Raw genomic sequence first — 23,783 nt, forward strand, 5'->3', positions numbered from 1 at the left:
ATCTCAAATTTAAAAAGTTTAAAATAGCTCTGTTTGGATGTAATGGAAAAGAAACACTTGTCTGGGCGTATGATTTGCTTTGAAACAATTCTCTTAAAAATAGCTGAATGGCACCATGTTTTTTTACACAGATTGTTTTTGATGTGTAGTTGTGTGTTCCAAAAAATCTGTAAATATTCTGATAAATCATTTTTGATTCCCTGCTAACAACCTTATTCCAAAAACTCTACCAAAAACACCGAATGTTTATATTGATCTGACCATCCTATACCGCAGTAAAAATAAAATCAACAATTGTGATTTGTGTTAATAGGAAAGGCCATGCAAAAGCAACATAAGTTGTACATTGCTACCATGGCAAGGTTGGAGTGAATGCAGTGTATCATGTGGGATGGGTACTCATACTAGAACCAGGATATGTAGAGATAATGCAAGGTGTTTGCCAGCAGAATTAAAACAAATGAAGCAATGCACAGGGTTTGTTTCTTTATTTTTAAGAGAAAAAAAACAGGCTTTTACATGGATTTTCTGACATTTTGATAGTGTTTGATATTGAATTTGTGAATTATATGTGTTCAGTATTTTTAAAACTTTTGATGCCTGGGCAGTTAGCACATCGGGCCAATCGTTGGGAATGCGCTTCCCATCGCATTCGAACCTAGTTGGGGATAATTATGTGCGAGAGGATTTCTAGACTCCTCACTGCCATAAGGTGATATATATAAGCACTATTTTGTTATGGCTTCTTCTACCATCAAGTCCATGAATCTGAATCAAATAACTGGTTAGCTATTCACATAACCAAGATGGGCTCGTAACCGGACAAGAGACCATGGTGTTCTATAGCAATAGGCTATCCTGTTGACTTCCCACTCTTGTGGATAAATATGAAAATCCTGTTATTTTCGAATTTTTTGCAATTTTACACAGTACAAGTCATGGTTGTTGTGCGAGAGGTTATTTTCTTTATCTTTTATTTTATGAATGGTCAGTCAGCAAATGTCATTGTATTCCAGAAAACCCTGTCCACCTCATTGGTCAAGTTGGTCAAAGTGGAGCAATTGTAATGGAACATGTGGAACTGGAATTCAGACAAGAGAAAGATTGTGTACAAACATTACAACACAGTACGTAATATTATATCTTTGTTAAAACAGCAAAATATGCTGTTAAAGTGGAGGGAAAGTAATTGACAATAACATATTGCCACCATTAAATAAAAAATGCACAAAATTATCCCAATTTCACAAAATGAAAAGAAATTTGAATATAGTGTTGCCAGATGACAATTCAAATTATATTCCCATATTATAAAGTGCCATCTTATTTCTAGATTTTTAAAATCAACCTGTGCTGATCAGAATTCCGTTAACATTTTGCCAACTACCAATCACTCAGAAAGCATTGAGCTGGAATCAAAATCATGCAAGGCGAAACGACCATGTAACAAACCAGGACATCCGGGATATAAAAATCCTTCCGTTTTTCTTCCTGGCTTGCAATGGTCAGCATGGTCACCATGGTCTGGTTGCTCAGTATCTTGTGGAGGTGGTATATGTGTAAGGAAGAGAAAATGTGAAGTTGTAATGACAAATACAGGTGATGAAGATTCTTCAGATACATCAAATATAGATGCATTTAGTACTACGGACATTGGATGTACAGGTTAGTATTTAAATCTTTTTTTTATTTGTATCTGGTACCCAAAGATTGCTTCCACACTAATCAATGTTTAGCAGAGTTTACCTTATTTAAATCACTTTACCGTAGGAATATCACAAAGTCTCAAAACAACAGTGGATCTGCAATTTGCACAAGACACTTTTAATCATCCTTAGAACTACTCTATCCACAATACATTTTCTTCTTAATTGGTTGCTAATGGGTGAGCAATGAGGACCTTGTTTCAAGCTAATTCAAATGAATTGGATTTACATATATTGGGTTTACCAAATATAGTATCCATGATGGAATTCTTTATATATACATCATACAAGATCTCTTGTCATTTGCTTCAATTACTTGACTAAGCTTTAGTATTTACTTTGGTTTAAAAATTCTTTTTTCTTTCATTCACATCTGCATTGCTTCAATCTTCAGGAGAAACAAATCAGTCAAAATCTTGTCATGAAGCACCCTGTCCTGTCAATGGTCGATGTCCTGAAAGAATGGAATGGAAGACATGCCAACAATTATGTGGTGATGTAACAAGACATCCCGACCAATCAAATGTTAAAAATGATGAACTTGTAAGAAGACCTGTGTCTTGTAGTGAACTATCAAGTGGTACGTGTGTACTGTATCTTGAGACTAAAGTGAATAAAATAATAACAAAAAGTTCCTTTTTTGCCAGTTATAAATTGGGAGTGCATTATTGGTCCAGTAATGAAAACGACCTTTGACCATGTTCAATGTCATGATTACAACTTGCCAAATTATCTACCAATGAATTTGGTATTATTTGTGAAAACGAAAAGTTGAACTGAAGCGAATTGGGAACTGTAATGACATGAAAACGACTAAAAAAGGAAGTTTCTGTTGAATATGAGAAGACGAATTTATTGTAAGACAATTGCATGGAGACTATATCTGATAGTAACTGGAAGTTCATTCATCTGCAACAATTACTGGTTGACAATTCCCATATGCCACACTCACTGGTAACTGGACGAAAGGCCAGGGTTTGCCATATCACAGGCCGCCTTATCACTTCCCTTTCCCCTGGAATAAATATGAAAAATACTATTCTAGGGTTTGTTAATCATGGATAAAATAATCCTTTTAATAATATATTCCTGGCTTCACTTTGCTCAATACATTAACTATTGTTAATAATAAGTCATAATTTTGTGGAAAACATAGTCTTGATACCTCCTATGGATGATAAAATAACTATTACAGGCTCTGGAGAATTCTGCTCTGACCTTAAATCTTGCACGAATGCTTGTGTATGTGAAAACGGTGGATATTTACAACGAGATGGAAGATGTGTTCCATCTGATGAGTGTGAATGTATGGATGACAAGGGGAGATTGTGGCCACCTTTGATGCAGTGGGAAGAAACTGGTTTAGATGGGTGCAAGTGAGTTTCAAAATTGTCAAATATTAATGTGTCTGTCTTGTTACCAAAGGAAATTTGTTGTCAATTTTTGTTCTAGTTCGAACTGCAGTTGTACACATGGCCGTGTGCTCTGTCACAAGACTATTGATGAAAACGGGAAATGTGTGAGAGATCCAGAATTTAATTCCTGTTACTGGACGCTATGGACACCGTGGACAGCTTGCAATACTACATGCAAAGGTAAGTAAAAATAGTGCATGCACTTTTTCGGACCTCCTGAAGTATGCGCACCAAGATGGTGCACAACCTGAACTCAGGTTGTGTACCAGGTTAGGGTTCGGGTTATGCGACATCTTGGTGCGCATACTTCATTTTTTCTCTTACAGTCAACTGCAGTGAGTTTGAATATGAATATATATCTGATATATATCTGATATCATGATCCACCATTTGTTTGCTTTGCACATCAATTAATTACATGTAATTATTGCTTAAATGAATAACCTGACTGTAACAAGTTTGTGCCCGGCTCACTATCAAAATGTTGATCGTTTTTTAAACTAGTGTGTGTGTGCCTCGCTTTTCTATGGAATGAAACGCCCGATAAGCCTATTTACAAATGTTTTTTATGCAAACGAGCACGTAGCATATAACATACCCGATATGGACTGGTAACCGGACAAGAGGCGGTGGTTCGCCATATGATTTCGCCGTATTATTATCCTTCCTCTCCCCTGGGATGAATATGTAAATCCTAACCTATCTTACTTTTTAGATGAGTTTACATCCTCAGTACACTTTCGTTTTCGATCTCATTTAAACATGAAAAACACTGATGATGAGACTTTATGTCAAGGCGGTACAGATATGCAAACAAAACCTTGTGGGAGTCTGCCACCATGTCATTGCAAAAACGGTATAAAAGTGGGAGAGGTAAGAGTTTCTAATAAAAAGTAATAAATTTAAACACCCGTGCGTCTTTGTGTCATCATACATTATTATAGCGTTTGATATATATATATCATAAAAATAAGAAATTATCTTACCTATCTTATCACATAAAAACATATTTTTTCATAGATATGGAAGGAAAGTGAATGTTTATCATGTCAATGTTCAAATGAAGGAGAAATTTCATGTCAAGATATATGCTGGAGCGATTGGTCATCTTGGAGTTCGTGCTCATCCACGTGTGGCACTAGTAAGTTTGTTGTCTGTCTACCTGGCTTCTTATTGACCACAGTGCAATATGTTTCATTGAGTGTTGTTTTTTGATATTTTTCAGATGGCATTGAAAAGAGATTACGTACCTGCATAAAGACAGGATTTTGTGAAGGTGAAGGGAATTTTACAGAGGAAGTTCGAAAATGTCAGATTAGTTATGGACCCTGCACAAGAAGTAAGTCTGGATTAGGAACATTCTTCATTCAAAACTTCGAATAAAAAAGTAATTAAGTCTTGTGGCATGCATATACTCGTTAGCACAAATAGATGGCAATCGCAGCACTGTAGATAAATCTAGCTAGTCTGATACACTCAGGAAACAAATATATAACAATTTCATACAAAATGAATCCTAACTGTTTGACTTTCCAAATTGCTATTATTAAAGAGCCAAATGCGACTTGTTTTGAGAAACATGTTGTTGCGTTATGGATGGAAGTTTCTGATTAGACTTTAAAATATATAAATTGTGATGAAGATTCGACCATTTTTGGAAATGCTAGTTAATTTGTTTATGTTGATTTAATCGAACATCGTGATTTATTTTGTAGAGTCTGGTTGTAATATCGAAAATTGCCCAGAGATTAATTGCCGAAATGGCCAAGTAGAAATTGAGGTAGATGGCGAATGTTGTCCACGGTGTGTCAACAAAACAGGTATGGAATCAAAATTTTATTTGTAGCAATGCCATATGCTACTGAACAAGTCTCCGTGAAATATATGTATATATAATATATGTATGTTTCATTCGAATGCAAAAGTTCATTCATTTTATTTTGATCACTCCAGAAATCGATGGCAGTGAAGACATAGGATGTATGTTGAAAACAGAAACACGAAACATAACCATAAATGGTTGTACTGCGGCTGATGTCAATCTCAGATATTGTTCTGGTACATGTAGATCAGCCGTTCATATTGTTGCCATGGTCAGTATACAATATTTATGTTCTTGAACTTATTCTTTTGGTGGATTTTTGAGGGCGGTACCCCGCTTGAATTTTACTATTCCGGTTCGATTCTACATTGTGAACGTATGCTTAAAAAAAAGACAAAAACGTATGTTTATTTTTTGGCCTAACGTTTACTGCAGATGATCCTGTATGCGTTTTATAAATACTCGTGATCGATGCCTCTGGTTCATTTCTCCTTTGTCTAACAGTTCTTTACATAATTTTAATGACTATTTTCGAGTTACTAGAATTGACCGCAGTTTCTATGCCACAGGATCCATTTATTCATTCAAGATGCGAATGCTGCTCTCATGTTATTGACAAAAATGAACCATTCATAGCCTTGACCTTGTACTGTGACTCTGCCGAAAACACGAGAATCAACTTGCCGAATATATCTGATTGCAAATGTTCAACATGTTCAGGTAACTTCCCTAATTTTATACCTGATAAATTAAATATTGCATTATTGAACAAGAATTTTTCCTAGTATAGATCATTTTGCAAAATAGTTGTTGTTCTTGCCGCAAAAATATCGCTTTTCTTTGCAACTAACTAATGGATCAATCGATTTCAAATTCCTGGTACATAAAGATTTCTTACGTTGATAGAAAGCCACTTTTCAACGTTCCAATATATATGTCTTTTCAAATTTCTCTGCTTTTTGTAATTCCTGGAACAATGCGGTAGCCATTTGTGCCCTTATATTGGGTTTTATTTTTTACGCAAGTTCATCCAAGTATCAAGTCTTTACTGAATTCAGTTTGATATTAGATTCAGATTCAAATATTTATTTTTGTCATGCAAAAAACATTGTACATTTGAACAAACAATAAATCTCAGATAAATTCATTGGAAAAAGCGTACAATATTCAAACTTGAAATCCAGATTTTCAACATAATTTCAATTTTTTAGGCACTGGACTGTTACGCGCGGAACCATAACATTACTTTACGAAGAATGGATTTGCCAAAATCCTAATATTCTTAATCTGTTGTGCGGTCCGCACTGTTATTGGAACGATTCACTTTTGTGTATATGTGATGTACTCTGTTGTATATGGTGCAGTAATGGCTGGGCATATGATTAATTCAGATATTGAATGAAATTATTGATGAAATTATGTACAATATGTGGTATATATCATATATTTGTTCTCGTGCACTTGTTTGTCCTTTTTATTTACTGCAATAAATCATAACGCAACATATTATTAGTTGCAAATAGTTGTGTTGCGTTGTTATTAGCAGCTCGAATAACTAGCTGAAGAATATAACCAGACCAGTTGGGTAACGACTTTTGGGTGTATGACAGATAATTTGACACGTTTAGTGGACATAACGATCGTTTTGTTGTTATGAGGTTCTTTGACACGTTTTGAAGAAATCGCTTTTCTCTTCGATTACTGGGCTAATTTTACTCTAGAAGGCTATTACTCTTATTTTTTGCTATGACGTCATCAAAATTTATATGGCGCTACGTGTCCATATATTTGAGCATGGCTCTCTTGTAATTATATTTAAATTCTATAAACTAACTGCTTGATAACCTCATCCTTATATATATATCTTCACTGCTCGTATGACGCATTCGGCAAGCCGACGACCGATTAGATCAGGGGTCACCAAACTACGGCCCGCGGGCCAGATCCGGCCCGTGGCGTCCTTTCATCTGCCCTGCAATAACACGAAAAAATGGCGAATTTTTTTTCCAAGGAATGATTCCCGAGCATCGATTTCCTTGTTTCTTTCGTTACATTGGCCAATCAGCGAGATGCAAAAAGTGACGTAACAATAGACCGCAATTGTCACTCGGGCAGGTTTTTAGTCCAGGTTTCAACCAATACCACGTTTTCGCGATATTGAATGCTATTCGTTAGTTTTTGGTCGTGATTCCGAAATTGAATCGAATAAGTCAATTATCATTTTTTCTTCTTAAAAGTTGCAGTTTAATTTCAGTAAATAAAAACTGTCTGAAAATAGCTGTGATAAAATAGGCTAAAATTCTCGAACGGTACGTAACGTTTTCTGCGAAGAATGCACTCGTACACTCGTGGTGCGTGCTTTCGGCGAAACTGTTGCTATGTACGTTTCTCGTGCTAAAATGAACGTCGAACGTTAACTTTTGTACTGCTTACATGCTGATAATCATGACAAAAATTGTTTTGCCAACAGCTAACCTCAGGATAGTTGTCGGGAAATCTTGTATAATTATTTGTTATGCTATGATGTTCTCGATCTATATTCTTCGATATAGAATTTAATATTCAATATCGAAGAAAATAGAATTTAATATACGTCAGAAATGTAGAATTTATATTGTTGAATAAATTGAATAGATTTCCCGACATTTGGGAATTTATTGTATTGCATTGACAAAAATATTTGTCCGGCCCGTCTCAACACAGTTTGAGTCATACCTGGCCCGCGAACAAAAAGGTTTGGTGACCCCTGGATTAGATGATCGAATGGTGTTAGACGTAGTAGCATGTTAACTTAATATTATCGTACATCGACTAAATATTTCATCAAATTACCCAGAAAAGTGAGAAAGCAGATCACAGAATCAGACGCCCAACCCAATGCTGTCAATACCTTACGTTTATCCGTGGTTGTTATATTATTTTGTGTCACTGACTGCTCAAGAACCATATTCATGTAGGTTGAAGTGATAGAGTTTTTCAAAGTTATACAAACAAATTTATTCGATCGCATTTCAATTTTCGCAAGGTGGTTTCATCGCAGCAGGGTCGTTCACGTAATGGCTTATCGGCTGCGTCTTACTGCGCAAACCACTGAACCACAGCTTGAGAAGGTGTGCATGAGCCTCTATCGATATTTGTGACGTTTTGGGAGATTTATTGCAAATAAGAAGCGCTTGGCAAGTTTTTTCATTCATTTTTCTTCAACCTATTTAATACAAAAAACATAGCACATCCATTTTGAACAAAACAGGCAAAAAAACTTGATTTGAAACAATTGTTTTAAAACATTTCTTTTTGAACAAATCCCTAGTTGCGGACATTCTTGGACATCGGAATAGTGAAGCTGGCCGCGCCATCATATCTCTCTCTGTATATACTCCAATAGACTTTCCAGTTAACTTGTATAATTTGCTTGCTTGCTTTATTTATGTATTAAAGGCAAACACTACATTTGATGACGAGGATAAACAAAGCGTTTACATGTACAGTTCTGTTCTACATTAAATTATTGTTTTACTCTTTATCAACTGCGCAACAACCAACGAACTAGAATGAAATACAAGCAAAACGGCATATTACCGCACTTGGGTATTCAACGTGAATTCAAGTTGTGGATTTTGTTCAAGTTCTACGTCACCATCACCAACAGCCGATTCCTTATCGCGTTGGAATCTTGCTGAAGTAGTTTTTGAAAATTCATATTCAGGAAAAAGAAGTCGGCTTTACAAAACAATAAATGTTGAAAACTGATCTTTGATCTTTCTTTGATGAAGGACAAAATTACGAATCAAAGTTGTTCAACTATTTTGTTCTGATTCGCAGCGAATATTCATTCCAGCGCGGTTATTATATTAAAATCCATGCAACCTCAGGCTCCAGAGCCAAAACAACAATATCTCTCACTTTGCATGTGGAGTTGGTACTAAAAAAGCCATTTCTGTTGTTTTATTTCTTCTACTTCGCTTTGTATGGGTAGCTCCTGATATGTGAAATTTGTTTGTTTGTATGTTTGGGAAAGCAGAAAGCTTTTGACCATGGTGCTAGAAGTTGCAATCCTGTGTGTAAAATATTAGTCTTATGTTGGAAGTGCGAATTTCATATTTTGCCCAGCCATGCCCCATCACTTGGTACATGTCAAGCTTAAAAAAACAAAAACAGATCACATATTTGTAATAGTTTCTCACACATTGATTCTAAGCAATTTGTGGAATCGGCATCTTATTTTGAGAACGAAAACGTTGAGGCATAGGCTATTGACCAAAATCTGGATGGTCAATAATGCGTTCAACCCCAATTATACGCCGCGTAGCGTGTGATTTTCACACTCGAATTCAATAACAGTGGCAGGCCTAATAGGTATTTGATTATATTTAAACAATGTATATACATATATTGTAATAGACACTCGGATTTAAATGGGAACTGCGGATCTCCGGTCGAAAACCATTGTTATATTCTGTATCTGATGCAAACAGAAGTCAGGGAATATTAATTTTAAGGTTTTAAGAATAAGGATAAGGTTTACATATTTATCCCAGGGGAGATGAAAGCCGTTAAGACGGCTTAACCATATGGCGAATCACGGCCTCTCGTCCGGTTACCATTTCATGTCGGGTATGGGATCAGTTAGTTACTTGTTTTCGGAAGCATGGACTTGATGGTGGAGGAAGCCGTAACCGACCAGCGGTTACGTGAACCACCCTACGACGGCGAGGAGTCCAGCAATCCCCTTCGAATTCCGCATGGATTCGAACCTGCGAAACCACGTAGGGTAATTAGAGGTGCGGTGGTTCAAATATTGACAATTTTGTAAAAATTGAAAATTTTGGTAAAGTAATTGAATTTTTCCTGATGTGGCTCGTGGCGCCGACCCATGGGCCGTAGAGGAGTCACCACTCCTGTAGCACACCAAAGAGCATACCTTTACCTACCGACTTATAAATATGGCCTCTCGTTCAAGATGGAGATATATTTCACATTGATTCGAAGCGGTCACAAAAAGAAAAAAGAACCGGCGCGCTTGTGATATTGATCACGTGATTAGCCAGACAAGCCTGTCTGCCATTGTGTGAGGGCGTTTGAGATTTTTGTATCGGGGCTTATTATTTCTTTTTTGCGTCGTGTAGATTATACTTTTTTGTTTCCACCTTGAGATACATTAAGGTAGAATAGCCTAAGAAACTGGTTTTGATTTTTAAAGGTGTTTGACAAGTCATAACGATAGTTTTTAAAGCGTGGAGTGCGTCCTGCTAAAATATCAGGTCTGGTTGTACAGTCTTCGACAAACGCCTATTTTATACTGAATCCATCAATTCTGTGCAGCGTAAAGTGAAAAGAGAATACGATTGAACATGGCAGATACGGTATGTACTTGTAATTTCATTCACCTAGTTAATTATATGGCGGATGTATTTGGATAAAATAAACAAAACTGATTCTTCGATTTTTGCATTCAAAATGGCGGCCATACAATTTTCAATTATGTTGTGTGTTGTTATTATGTCAGTATGTCGCTTCATTATAACACATTGGTAGTTTTATTTCTGAAAAATATTCATAATTTTAGAATGGTGATAATGAGTATGAAGAGCCCGAGCAGCAAAGAAAGCTGTTCATTGGAGGATTGAATTTTGACACAACAGATGACAGTTTAAGAGAATATTTTACACAGTTTGGTGAAATAACTGGTGAGCTGCTGCTATTGGTCTACCATGATCATTAACTTGCATAGCTTACAGGATATTCATGTGATATGAATATCAGAATATGGATGTTGAAATGAATGTAATTTTGATAACTCAATGCAACACTTGTCACCTACAGACCCACCTTTTCCACAAAATCTGGACGAAATTTCCCCCAATATCATTGAAGTTATAGCATAAATTACTGAAAAATGACAGCGATAAAAAAACGACACAAATAATCTGAATCGCAAACTGAGAACCTATATGCTGATATGTCACTGTGTTAGACTACTTTAAAAAAAAGTTGACTGCAATGAGCTGTGCAGTTGAAGTAGACTAATATAACTTTTAAACATCTTCGGAGTTTCGAGCCTTAATAAGCACAGAATTTTCATCACAATCGGACTATTCTGATATCTTTTGATATCTGATTTTGTAGTCACTATAATTCAAAATGGAGTGACGATTTTTTTTCATGAGACCTGCCTATGGCATTTATAGTCTTGATGCAGTCTATATTATCAAAGCTCTGAAATGTTAGTCCGCAAATCTTGTTTAATCGCAAATACAGACTCTGAATGGGCATATAATTTTAACCCTTGGATATAGTAAGTTTTTCCGTGCCATCTTCTTGTAGTTTATTGCAAAAGTTTGAAGTAACGGTATCAATTTTCTTTTCAAGAACTTGACGGTGTGCCCATTTTATTTTGTAACTAGCTGGTAATGATAATCTCAAATTAGATATAACATATTTTGTAAGAAAATTTCTCTGAAAAGGCTCAACTTGAAGTACTTTTAGGTTTGCTATAGGTACTCATGTAGTATGCGAACCAATATGGCGGACACCGGAACACTGTAAGTGTACCAGGTTAGGGTTAGGCCATAATTTCATGTACAAATACCATTCTAGTCACTTGGCTAGTCCCTGAACTCGTAATACAACTAAAATAAGGAAAATTTGAATAAAATTATGGCCCAACCGAACCTGGTACACATACTAAGTTCAGTGTCCGCTATCTCGGTTCGCATACTACACCTTGCTATGTTGGTTTACTTGTGGCGACCAAAAACTTTATCTAAGATTGTATAATGTATATATGTGGCCTAACTTACATACTTATTCTTCCCCAGATTGCATTGTAATGAAAGATGCCATTTCTAAAAAATCTAGAGGATTTGGATTCGTCACGTTCAAAAAAATTTGTATGGTTTGTATCATCTTTTTTGCATAAATTTATTCTAATAATCCATGAATTTTTTTATTTATGTTACTTTAATCTTGTGTTTTTAACCGTTCAGGTTGATCGTGCGATGGATAAAAGACCTCACAAACTGGATGGAAGAACAGTTACGCCCAAAAGAGCAGTTTCTAAAGAAGTAAAAAATAATTGTATATATTAATAGTAAAAATGTACACGAATACACGAAATTTTTTTTATACATTTGACTTACATACGTACATTTTGATAAAAATTGTTTTCTTCATCTTCTGATTGAAGTTCTGTTATAAGCTATGAATTATCTTTTTTAGGATTCTGAAAAACCAGGTGCTCATGCTACAGTCAAAAAAATATTTGTTGGTGGAATAAAAGACGACACAAACGAAGAAGATTTGAAGGATTATTTTCTCAAATTTGGTCCTGTCGAACTTGTTGAGGTATTTTTTGATTGGAATATTTCATTAGACCTAATTATGAGATAGGCACCTAAAATGTGTGATGTGTGAATATATATACAATTTTCTTTTTTCAAAAGGTAATGATGGATAGAGTCAGCGGAAATAAGAGGGGTTTTGCATTCGTCACATTTGCAGATCATGACGCTGTTGATAAGATTGTTGGTAAGTTTAATTATGGTAATTAATGTGCCAAATATCTTCGCACCATTTGGCAGTAAACTTGATCAATACTTTCCTGCACGCCATTTCACTAGGAAGAAGAATGAAAATGATCACAAAAATATACATTACTATTTTGGATTTGAGAATTAACGTGTCTTATTGATGTACTCAAATGTTTAATAAATTGCAATTTTTAAGTTTCAAATGGAAAAGATGAATTAATATAAAATATAAAGATTTCGAACAATGTTTTATTTTACATGGTTTATTCATAGGTAAAAAATTTCACAAAATTAACAACCACAACTGTGAAGTGAGAAAAGCATTACCAAAAGCAGAATTAGACAAGTCGAAAGCAAAGCAAGAGAGAAGCAGAGGTTTGTCTTTTCAATAATAACTTTTAGTCATGTCTTGTGAATGTTATTAAGACTTACTAATGCTATGATTTAACAGAAGGACGTGATCGCTATCCCCCACCACCTGAATATCGGGACAGGGAATACTATGACAGATATGGACCACCTAGTAAGTTGTTCTACTGAAATAAGTTGTTAAAGTTGTGATGTGTCGCAAATGATGGATCATTATGCTTTTTAACATAAATTAAAATTGGGAAGCTCATTGAATAAGGAACATTTAGAGGCAGATATTTATCACGGAGCCAATATAATTGAATTTATGTTGTAATTTATTTTTTGATTATTGTTCTGATTATACCATGTATTCATTCACAGGAGAAAGATCACCTCCTCCACCTCGTGAGTCTATTTTGTTTATTTTCACATCTTAGAACCTATGACATGGCCAGCTACCTTGTGTGTTAATAGTGTCTACATAACTAGAACGATAGTCAATCTAGATTTAGTTACCAAATATGCAATAAGTTACTACATTTCCACGAAATTTTGATTTTTCTCATTATTAATTTCATCACCTGCGGTATTTCTATTTTTAGGGTATTATGACAGAGCCTATGATTCAGGTAATAAATGTCTTATTAAATATTTTGGCCATTCCTGTATTTTTTTTACGGTGATTTTTTTATAAATGTGCCACAGGTGGCCCAAGCCGTCCGTTTCTTCATTGTTGCTTACTTGTAAATATGTGTGCTTTTATGTGTCTCGTATAGTTAGTAATTATGCCAAGCATTGAATTACTATCTTGTAAGGCATTCTATTAGGGGGAGATTATGGGAAATCGAACATAAAATAGGTTTTTTGCTTTGTATATTCCAGTAATATTTAATCTTATTTATTCATGTAATTTATTTTCTAGCTTATGAAAGACCGGGTGAGTAGTATCTTGAATCATATTTCTGCTCTGACATTTTATTCTGTTGAAAATTTGAATTGCGAAAATTGGCATCTTATACTTATTATTAGTGTTGTATATATTCTAGTTGATTAATAAAAAAAATTTAAATTTATAGGTTACGATAGATATCCACCAAGTAGTCATGATCGTTATCCTCCACCACGTGGTAAGATTAATATGTTTATATTGAATTTTTTCTATTTATTTTCTTATATTTGAAATTCGGGAAATTTCATCTAGCGTTCCACAATGCAATAGCCATTAACTAATACTCATTCTAATTCCAGAATATGACAGATACGGACCACCTCCTGATAGATATGCACCACCTCCCAGTGAATATGGTAAGTTGAAGGACAAATTTGTATTCCCTTGTAATTAGGTCTGTAAAATGAGTACCGGTAGCTCTGTAGATTTACCCAATATCGTGTCATATTTGTGATACATGTACAAATTCCTTTTGTTCTTCAATCCTATTAATTAATTATTGTATTTGAGCTTCTTGGTCGTCTTAGGTCTTCAATTTGTTGTTTTTTTCTAGATCGCTACCGTGAATACAGCAGCAGCAGCAGCAGCAGAGACTACCCACCCAGAGGTAATTTTTATCAGCTCAAAATGCATGTTGTTAAAATGCAACTCAATGGTAGCTTGCGTGTGACAAATTCTGGAATATAACAATTGTATTACTTAGCCGAACTGAGTGTTATCAGTAATAGGTTCTTTTACATGCAGTTTACATGTCACCCACATTACCCCAATATCATACCGCAAATTTAGAGGACTGGGTTTTCATTTTTTAACACACATAATTGAAAAACCTTAATTGTAAGACCTTTTTGTTATTTTTTAGAATATTCCTCATCTCGATCAAGCGTGGATTATTACAGAAGAGAAGGTATGTTGCTCGTGAATTATATTTAAAACTGTTTAAGATTCGTGTTGACAATATCATTACATTCATTAGTATCAAAGAGGATGTTATAACTTATATCTATCAATGATATGATGATTTTTAACTTGCATCAGTTTTGGCATGTTCTTAGTAACTGTTATTGTGATGTAGTAGGTGAATAAAGTGTCAGCATCAATATTTGGTACACAGCTATTTATAGCAGCCACACTCTCGCCTATGCATCAAGATGTTTTGCATTTATTCGATCTGCACATCTTTACAAACCCATAGCAGTATTAGTAAAGTGAGTGTTACCGATCACCCAAGGATAATATCAAGTATTAGCATCCAGTTTGGAATGATATTTCAGGTGATGACTACGACGACTATAATTACCGATACAGGAGTAGATCCCTCGATAGATCATATTCACGAAACACAAATGATGTTTACAGTTCCACATTTTACAAGAGTTTTGTCAGATCATACAAAAGAAGATCAAATGCTACTCGTTCAGATTCTGAAAGTCCGCCTATGCTGTTAGCATTGCCAGGTAGAGGCAAGGAGTATTTTAGGCAGGAACTTGGAAATATAGACTAGGATTTTGTACATACACAATGGCCTGTCAAATTTAATGTGGTCTCTTTTTGCACATTCACTGTTTGGTATCGAGTGAGACTTGTTATTAACACAGGATTGTCATATTTCACTGGTATTATAAAATAAACTGAAAATATGAAAAATATATTATAAATCTTATCAAGTGATAAAGGCAGTTTTTATACCAACACTATAACCCCAACATTTTTTTGCTATATATTTGAAAAGTTTAGAATTGAATATTTATATTTTTTTTAAAAATGTTGAGTACTTGAATAGTTGAGAATAGAGACATACAGTTTTTACTTTTTAATGTCGGCACTGTTAGTTATTTACTGTATCGTCCACTAGACATGCTAGAATAGGATGGTTTGAACAATTTTGTAAACTTTTATCACCTCAGCACCTGAATATCAAGATGAAAAATCTAGTTCCAAAAGTAGTGGTTACATGTCAAGATATGGTTCTGATTCCACACCGAGAAATAGTCAGGATAGTACAGGAAGATCAGTTGTAAAATCTAGGATTGATTGCACATTTTCCGGGAGTTCAGGAGAGATTCTCGAGTATTTTATGCAGAAAGGTAATTTGTTTTGGAAATGTTCACCAAACAAGCATTGAATTAGTTAGTTGGCAAGGGTTACCAAATTTACCTGTGTGAGTGGCTATTTAGAAGTTTCAACAAGGATTTTTAGAATCCTATAATTTGCATGAACTGATGCATTGTCGCAGAATCGACCATCTAACCATTTTTTATTTGATCAATAGATGTCTTTTTATTACTAATTTTTTCTCGGATTAGCTTTCTAACAAATTTCATTATATTTATTTCATCAGGATATTCCAGTGAGAGACCACCATCATACGATACATATCCACCCCGAGAAAGTGAGTATGAAAATGCTCTTTTTGCAGCTATGAATAATCAGGTCTTGTTCCAAACACGCATATCTTGGTAGCTTTGTGTTTTCTATCATTTGTCAAGTTATTTGGATTTTTGAATATTACTGGGCCTATTCTGCATGAGAATCATGCTGTGCGATTGTTTTTTTGAACTTATCCAAACTAAATTATCTGAACAACCACTAATTAATGTGAGGGTTAGTGCGAGCAGTATTTTTTATTGCATTCCTTTTTTACGCTAAAGGTGAACGTGATCGTTATCCTCCTCCATCATCATCTACTGAACGTTCTTCATCATCTGCTGCTTATGCTGAACGTAGTCCTTACAGCAGTTCTCAACCATCAGCCTATGAAAGGTACAGATAAGTCTATTCGAGTATGTATTTTGGTTGTCCTATGATGAAAAATAAGCATTTCGTCACTGAATCTAACTGTGGACATATGGGTAATTCTGAGGACAACTAGTTTGTTAGGTTTTTTAATATCTGTACTACAATACTGCTCAGTCATTCATTCAAGCCTCTTCTTTCAATTACTTAGTCATTACTTCTATGTTCTTGCATTGTTTACTAGACTTCAAAACCAGGAAAATGAGAGCTGAATTAATTACAAAATTTGTTTCATAACTTACAGTAGTAGCAGAGATCCTCGTGATAGCCGTGAGTCGAGAGATCCCTATGCTCGTCCCTCAAGTTCTGCCTACAGTTCATCAACTTCAGCTCCACCTCCTTCGGCATATGATAGTTACAGCAGAGCTAAAGCTGAACCACCAGTGGGTTATGATAGCTACTCTCGTTCTAAAGCTGAGCCGCCAAGTGAGTTGCATGGTCAGTCATCATTTATTGGAATATTTGTAACAGCACATTCATTAAATTTATATATTTTTTGTATTGTTTTATAGACCCCATAATAGCTTATCATCGATGTTGGCAAGTATCTATCATTCACTCAATGATGGGCAGGCCTGATATATGTTAGATTGAACTTATTTATAACAATTTTCTTCGCCCTCGTAGCATGGAATTAATTAGTTCATATACATATACTGATGTCTTTCACATGTTTTTATTTACAGGTTCAAGTAGTCCTTATGATTATGCGGCATATGCACAAAGCAGCAGCAGTTATGGACCAGTGAAAAGCAGCAGTTCATACAGTAGCAGATCATCAGGACCTTATGGAGGTATGTTAATAGGTAGACATAATGAATAACCCAAAAATACTTACCAACTGGTGTTTAATTAAAACAACATTTTATTAATGGTAATGTGAGAAAAAAACCATTCCCGTACTTGAACCTGTGATTGAAAATTATGTGCCATCCTATTTTTGGCATTTGGCTTGACAATTCTTTTTACCTCATGGATTCTATTCAATTTTGGGCTTGAAATCAACTGATTATTCCTTTTTAGGTGGATATGGGACATCAAGTACCGCAGCAAATGGTTCGAGCTCTGCACCAAGTCGTTATTAGTTTCGTAAGTATAAGGCAGATTATGTCAGTTTATTTATGTAAGCAAGAATTACGCATGGCAGTGCGGAGGAGTTATGAGAGTGTGTGCAGTCGATGCAAATTTCGGAGAATAATATCACCAGCCTTTCTGCGATACTTTAGTAAAATAGTTTGAAAGGTGCACACAAAAGGTAGTCCCTTTCACTTATGCTGACAGACTTGATTGTAAATGGAAATAATATGAGAAATGTGGCAAATATGTGAGAATATCAATTTCCGAATAGATTGAAATATTCCCTTCCCCATTCAATTCGACCTTGCAATGGCAAATGCTTCATTTTCGAATATGCTAGATTTTGCCAATAAATAATTAGTTAAGGTATGCCAACATTCTTCGTAAAGTTTAACATGAATTAACATTTAAACAAAATCAAAAATAATACCTGAACAATGGTTTCGGTTATTAGTATTTTTAAGAAAAATCTTGATGTCTCAATTTTAAATTTTGTTATAATCAAGCCAGACAGCAAGTGGCAATTACAAAGCCCAGATTTGTGATAGAAAAAGGGACTTTCGTACTCAGCGTACAGTCCTTCATTTAGGCCCGTTTTAATATCAGATTTGGTCAAATGGTTTTGGTAGTAGTAGCGGGGGTATCCACATATTTATTTCTTTGCAATATGTTGTAGCCATACCAACCTCTGATAGATGCTGTAAGTGATAGTGGCCTCCTAAATTGCAGCACCCACGAGCTCATCTTCTAAACTTTGTTATATTTTTGCTCCTGCCAGCTCAGATTCTTGCGTTTCTCATAGTTTGAGTATCCAATATTAGTGCTAACTTTATTGTACTGAGTTTACTGTAAAGACTTATTTGTATTGGAGCGAGTTTATAAAACATGTCAAGTTTGTAGAAATACTTGCCATATAGGATCAATTATTACTAACAACCTCAGATTCACTGGCTAATATGAATGCAAATTTCATGGGGAAATGCACCTGTCAAAAGAGATTTCACTCTTCACCATATCTGTGCGGCATTAGCGAAATCTGATATTCATTCGACCAAGTAGTAGGGATGCGACAAGATTCGGACTCGTGCTCGGATTCGTGGCCGAATCTCTCGTAATTTGATACTCGGATTCGGCCCGAGTCTTTGATGATTTTACCCGAGTCCGGGATATCATACGGCACGCGATAGTCAAGCGCAGACTGGTGGTGGATTCGACGAGAAATTCAACTTTTTCGTTCTGTTTTGCGACGAGACTGTCCAGTCTATTTTCTCTACGTGAAATTAAAACTAGGCGGCAAAACTACAAATTCACGACGCCGTAAGAACAAAAAAATGTCAGCGAAAGTCAGCTGAATAAATTCCAGTGTTTCGCGTGTAGCTTGCCTTCCAGTGCCAAAAGTCGTTTAGTGAATGTCCTATTTCAAGCATATACTTGCTAATCCTCTAACAGTGATTAATCCGTGATCAGCGGTAACCATGTCGCGCTGTTCGCCTTTTATCGTTCCATAAATGATCTAGCTATTTCCGGAGAGAAACAAATGTTAGAAATAAAACGATAAAATAGTGAAAATTACGGTTCTTTTAAGAGAAAAGTACAACTCGCAGATGTCAGTGGCGTTACAATCGTATATATGTACAAAAACAATCTCGCAAGTCGCATCGATTAAATGTGCATAAATTTGGAAACTATTACTCGTGGTAATTGAATGTTAATCGGGCCGACTTTTTATTTCTATTCAATAATTATTTACATACACCGCGATTAGTGACGGGCAAAATCGAATTTTTCCTGATCGAATAATTCGACTACCGTATTTCTTTTAATTTATCGATAGTAGAAAATTACTAGAAGACTGGAGACTCGATAACAACGCGGCGTCTTTACTTCTTATCCCTAATTTTATCACAATCGTGAATTGTTTTTTTGTCACCGCGGTCGTTTCGGTGACCGACATCCTAATTATGGTTGGTAAACTATATTTTTAAAGCACCCTTTTTCACTATCAGTTCTCACGCAACGCCGGACATCGAAGTTTCGTTTTTATATTTCAGGCAGAAGTGCGAGTACAAATCGGCCAAGATTCACTATTAATTAGTGAATTCATAAATATATTAATTTTATTCTGGCCTCCTCTTCTGGACTTGATCTTCCATATCACAGTTTGTAAATTACGGTCCCCATTTTACAATACCTATCGTGGCTGTGTTATTTTAATATTAGATAATAAATGAAAACTCCGGAAATTTACCATTGCGTGCTGTTTCGAGTTATGGCATTTTTACCTAGTCGAAACAATATTTCCATATAATATATAATTTACCTGCCCCACTTAATCTGGTTTGACGTTTCTATATGTGAAAAGGTGTTGGCGCGCTTATGCAAAATTGGGAATTGTTAAGATAACGATAGGCGCAGAAAGAAAACCATAATAATTCTCACATTTATCGTTTCTGTCTGTTAGCGAGAGTCGTATGTGAATTCTTACTCGTAACTCTCACTTCTAAATGTTAATAAATTTGATTTTGCTTTTCAAAGCGCCGTTATTTGTATTAATGGAAATGATTGTGTCATACAGCCGTAACTTAGCATATAACACATTTCGCCTTTTGCGTCTCTCTTATTGAATCAAAATCAACAATTACACATTCTTGTATTCCGCGGATTCGACAATCGCTATTGATGGTTTTCAAACGAATAATAGCTAGCGATTTTGTTACGATATATTTATAAGATACATTTATTCGATGCTTCCACAGTTGGCAATTCTTTATTAGTATCTCAATTATCATGGAGATGGGCGTCTGTATCAGCGCCGACTAAAAAAGATAACATATGAGTAAAAATTTCCCATAAAAAATTTGTTCCAAACGTGTGGGTTATGGCCCGTATTTATCGTGACAGGACACGAGAGCGGCGTCTTCAGCAGTCGACGCGGCGGTCGATCAGAGTTACGTAACAAAGTATTCTTTCGACGGGAAATATGACCTATTTATTCTAATTTAAACTAGTCGCTCAGAGAATGATTGTGTCGAAAGCAATTGTGTTTATGTGCAACGTTTTTAAATTACATAGTCTTTTCATACAGAATGTTTAATTTACGGCCAATATACGAGAACAACAGCATCACTTTTTAGGTATTTGTTTCGTAGCTATGTAAAAGTATTGGACTCGGGACTCGGACACGAGTCCAGCACAAATACTCGGGATTCGGCCGAGCCGAACCTTTTTGGATTCGTCGCATCCCTACCAAGTACCATATTGTGTGTAACTGTATTGTGAAACACTAAAATGGGGATTACTTTTCAAGTAAAAAAAGCCCTTGATTGGAATGAAAAACGTCTATATTTATAATGTATTTAAATTAAGGCCAGCTTCGATAATGCCACATGGATGCATTCATTATGGGTAGCCTACATAGTCTAGCATCGCTGCTCCAAATCTGAAAGCTTCATTGTTAATTTTATATTTGTTAGCATAGTTCTCATCAATGTAATCAACCAGTTAGAATTCAGGATTTTTCGTCACTGAAAATCTTCTGGTGGCAAATCGTACAATGTTCCTTCCTTTTTCCTAGCTTTCATTGTTAAAATTTTATTTAACAGAAAAAGGAAGGCAGACTTGAGTGAGAGCAGCGAGAATTTCCAAATCAACTTGTAAATATTTTTTTATGGTCTTCTTCCCCGTTGTAAATATTGAAGGTGTCAGTGAGAATCATGAACTTACCCAATTTCCTGAATGCAACAAACTACAGTTTAGAAAAAGATGGATTATTGAGAACATTCCCAAATGCCTTAGGCAAAGACTCTTTACATTGGAAAGGATATAATACCCATTGACGAGATGTCATGCAATACTTTATACTATACTATGTCCGAAAGAAATTGAAGAAATGCAAAAGGCAGCGGCATCTCGTTTTCTCGAACGAAGGTACCTCAGCAAGTTATTGTTTACCTTTGTGCTTTTAAAGTCTGGAGGAAAGATATCTTGTAGTCCCTGTCTCTGGCAGCATTTTTAAGTAAACGGAGACACAAGTTTTTTTTTCAATTTCCCATTGAGTGGAGAATTTGCCCGGTCTTTCATTAATCACATGGTAAGACAGTGGAACTACACAAATATGGCAGGCAGCTTCTGACTTGGTCGATGCAGATGTGTAGCCACTCTAAAGGTGATTTCGTTTATGACCTCTCAAAATTTTTATTGTGAATTCAGTTTAGTGTTTAACAACAAGACTCAATTTTCACTCTGTAAGGCTTCCTTACAGTTCGACTGCACAAATATAGCAGGCAGCTTCTGAGTTGGTTGTGTGTAGAAGTGTAACCATCCGAGAGGTGATATGTGCGTTTCTGGTCCTTTTTTAAAATTTTAATGTTTTTTCGATTTAATTTGTAATCTGATGAAATTGATTCAAGTTTCTGCTGAAGCTATTTTGTGGTAGAATTTAAAATCCATGTGCACAGTCACTGTTATACGCGATGAAAGTCATTATCGCAATTAATTGGGAGTGTCCAATGTGTATATTGAATAGAAACTTAGGATCAATACTTTAATTTTAAAGTGTAGCCTAGAAGTGATTCTTGATCTTATTTATCGCACTGCCAAGTACAGATGTAGTCCCAGGCTCCAGAATGAGGGAGATTTGTTGGTGGCAGGTTGGTCCTGCCACCTTTGTTTTTAATCTAACCTTGTATTCAGCAGGTCTAAATGGTGTAGAAACGTCTCCGGATCCGATGCATTCTTATCTAACATATAAAATTTTCTAAGTCAAATGAAGTTTCTTTTTATTTTACAACATTTTGAATCGATCACGATTACTTTTGCAAAATGGATGAAATTTCTCAATGAAATGGTTTTTATCTTAATTTTTCATGATCAAGTAAAGTGTGTCCAGGCCATTTGATTGTAATAAACCATGAATTATTTTATTTCCTGAATCTTGATGTTTTGACAGATTGTTTCATGATCATTATTGTATGTTTCAGGTCATTCAGAGTTTTGAGAGAAGTAGCTTGAAGAATGCTTTGTGTAGTCATCAGGTTCAGTTCATTGCAGTCTGTTTGAAATAAGTGATTTAGATGATTTTGTCAGATTTCAGTTCAGGATTTCTTTCATTTAAACTTGCAGATCAGGTACAATACACTACACTCGTTAAATGTTAGCGTAGAGTTGTGTTCTCTGGTTAATACTGGTTTTCAGGTAGTGATTTAGTACTCGCTTGTGGGTTGTTACCAGTGGAAGCGGTGGGTGTTTATTTGAAAAGTGTAAGTACCGTATGTATGATATCACTTGCGGCGTAGCAGTGTCCAGTGTTGTTAGTTCCCTATGGCTAACAATGATATTCGAATGGCGTTTCACTGTCTGGATATCTAGTAGACTACACGTGACCTACAGAGTCAAACGCTTTAATCCCACAAAAGTTGGCCAGCGGAGTCGACGAAATGGAGTATTCATCTCCTAGTTGCGGTCTTTTTGTTCATCCTCAGTGTTTGTGATGTTTCTTTTTCCAACTTGTAACTGGATTTCTGAAGATTTTAGAGAGAATTGTCTTTTTACCACGTTCCGGACTAATATGAGGTCGCAGGTATCATTTGTATGTCGGTATGTAGGCTATCACAAGGATGTACACAAATCCTCGCAAAGCAATTGTCTTTTTACCACGTTCCGGACTAATATGAGGTCGCAGGTATCATTTGTATGTCGGTATGTAGGCTATCACAAGGATGTACACAAATCCTCGCAAAGCAGTCTTCCTAAAATACGTTCCGGGCTAATATGAGGTCGCAGGTATCATTTGTATGTCGGTATGTAACACAGGGATGTACACAAATCCTCGCAAAGCAGTCTTCGTCAAATACCCACCGCTTTCTGACGACACAAGATTTTTCAATCTGTGATAGCGGGAACTCTCTGGTAAGGATCAAGTGATTAACACCCGAGTCGAATATCGATTCTTATTCCATCTTTGTTGACAGCAGGGGTCTCAAACTCGCGGGCCAATTGCGGCCCGTAAGTCACTCAGCTCAGTAAGAATGATTGATGCATTTAATATATGATCAGGACAAGTAGAGCAAAACAAAATATTTCATAATCTATCCCCCGAAAGGAATATGCGGTACGGTAACCTACTAGTACCGTGCCTAT

General features: G+C 35.7%; 2 protein-coding genes across 3 annotated transcripts in view; both read left to right on the forward strand.

Moving 5' to 3' along the window:
• LOC120341852 (SCO-spondin-like) overlaps positions 1–6,467 on the forward strand; it is a 55,368-nt gene extending 48,901 nt beyond the window's left edge. The window contains exons 66-78 of the mRNA XM_039410411.2: positions 314–477; positions 1,017–1,127; positions 1,334–1,665; positions 2,101–2,286; positions 2,902–3,082; positions 3,159–3,301; positions 3,837–3,994; positions 4,142–4,262; positions 4,347–4,460; positions 4,837–4,941; positions 5,075–5,214; positions 5,513–5,663; positions 6,155–6,467. Of these exons, the coding sequence (XP_039266345.2) occupies positions 314–477; positions 1,017–1,127; positions 1,334–1,665; positions 2,101–2,286; positions 2,902–3,082; positions 3,159–3,301; positions 3,837–3,994; positions 4,142–4,262; positions 4,347–4,460; positions 4,837–4,941; positions 5,075–5,214; positions 5,513–5,663; positions 6,155–6,183 (1,935 nt within the window). The 3' untranslated portion in view covers positions 6,184–6,467. The remainder of the gene's footprint in view (positions 1–313; positions 478–1,016; positions 1,128–1,333; positions 1,666–2,100; positions 2,287–2,901; positions 3,083–3,158; positions 3,302–3,836; positions 3,995–4,141; positions 4,263–4,346; positions 4,461–4,836; positions 4,942–5,074; positions 5,215–5,512; positions 5,664–6,154) is intronic.
• A 3,578-nt stretch (positions 6,468–10,045) lies between these two features.
• On the forward strand, positions 10,046–22,567 carry LOC120342717 (uncharacterized). 2 transcript variants are annotated; one of them, XM_039411676.2, is made up of 21 exons: positions 10,046–10,306; positions 10,510–10,630; positions 11,762–11,838; positions 11,930–12,007; positions 12,162–12,287; positions 12,386–12,470; positions 12,746–12,847; positions 12,924–12,995; positions 13,205–13,228; positions 13,426–13,452; positions 13,746–13,760; positions 13,900–13,950; positions 14,072–14,128; positions 14,326–14,379; positions 14,635–14,679; positions 16,114–16,164; positions 16,424–16,535; positions 16,813–17,006; positions 17,255–17,362; positions 17,592–17,657; positions 21,248–22,567. In XM_039411676.2, exons 1-20 carry the CDS (start codon positions 10,295–10,297, stop codon positions 17,651–17,653), a joined length of 1,473 nt encoding a protein of 490 aa, XP_039267610.1. In that variant the 5' UTR covers positions 10,046–10,294; the 3' UTR covers positions 17,654–17,657; positions 21,248–22,567. The 2 variants fall into 2 exon arrangements, with proteins under 2 accessions (XP_039267610.1, XP_039267612.1); XM_039411678.2 differs by having other exon boundaries at positions 16,813–16,994.
• Positions 22,568–23,783: the final 1,216 nt, after the last annotated feature.

Source organism: Styela clava, chromosome 3 (genome assembly GCF_964204865.1).
Source record: "Styela clava chromosome 3, kaStyClav1.hap1.2, whole genome shotgun sequence".
Lineage (NCBI taxonomy): Eukaryota > Metazoa > Chordata > Ascidiacea > Stolidobranchia > Styelidae > Styela > Styela clava.

Excerpts from the sequence above, each read along its gene's own strand:
- LOC120342717 (XM_039411676.2), top strand. Across the intron at positions 13,951-14,071 it reads TCGTTATCCTCCACCACGTG|AATATGACAGATACGGACCA; the intron begins GTAAGATTAATA and ends TTCTAATTCCAG. Across the intron at positions 14,380-14,634 it reads CAGAGACTACCCACCCAGAG|AATATTCCTCATCTCGATCA; the intron begins GTAATTTTTATC and ends GTTATTTTTTAG.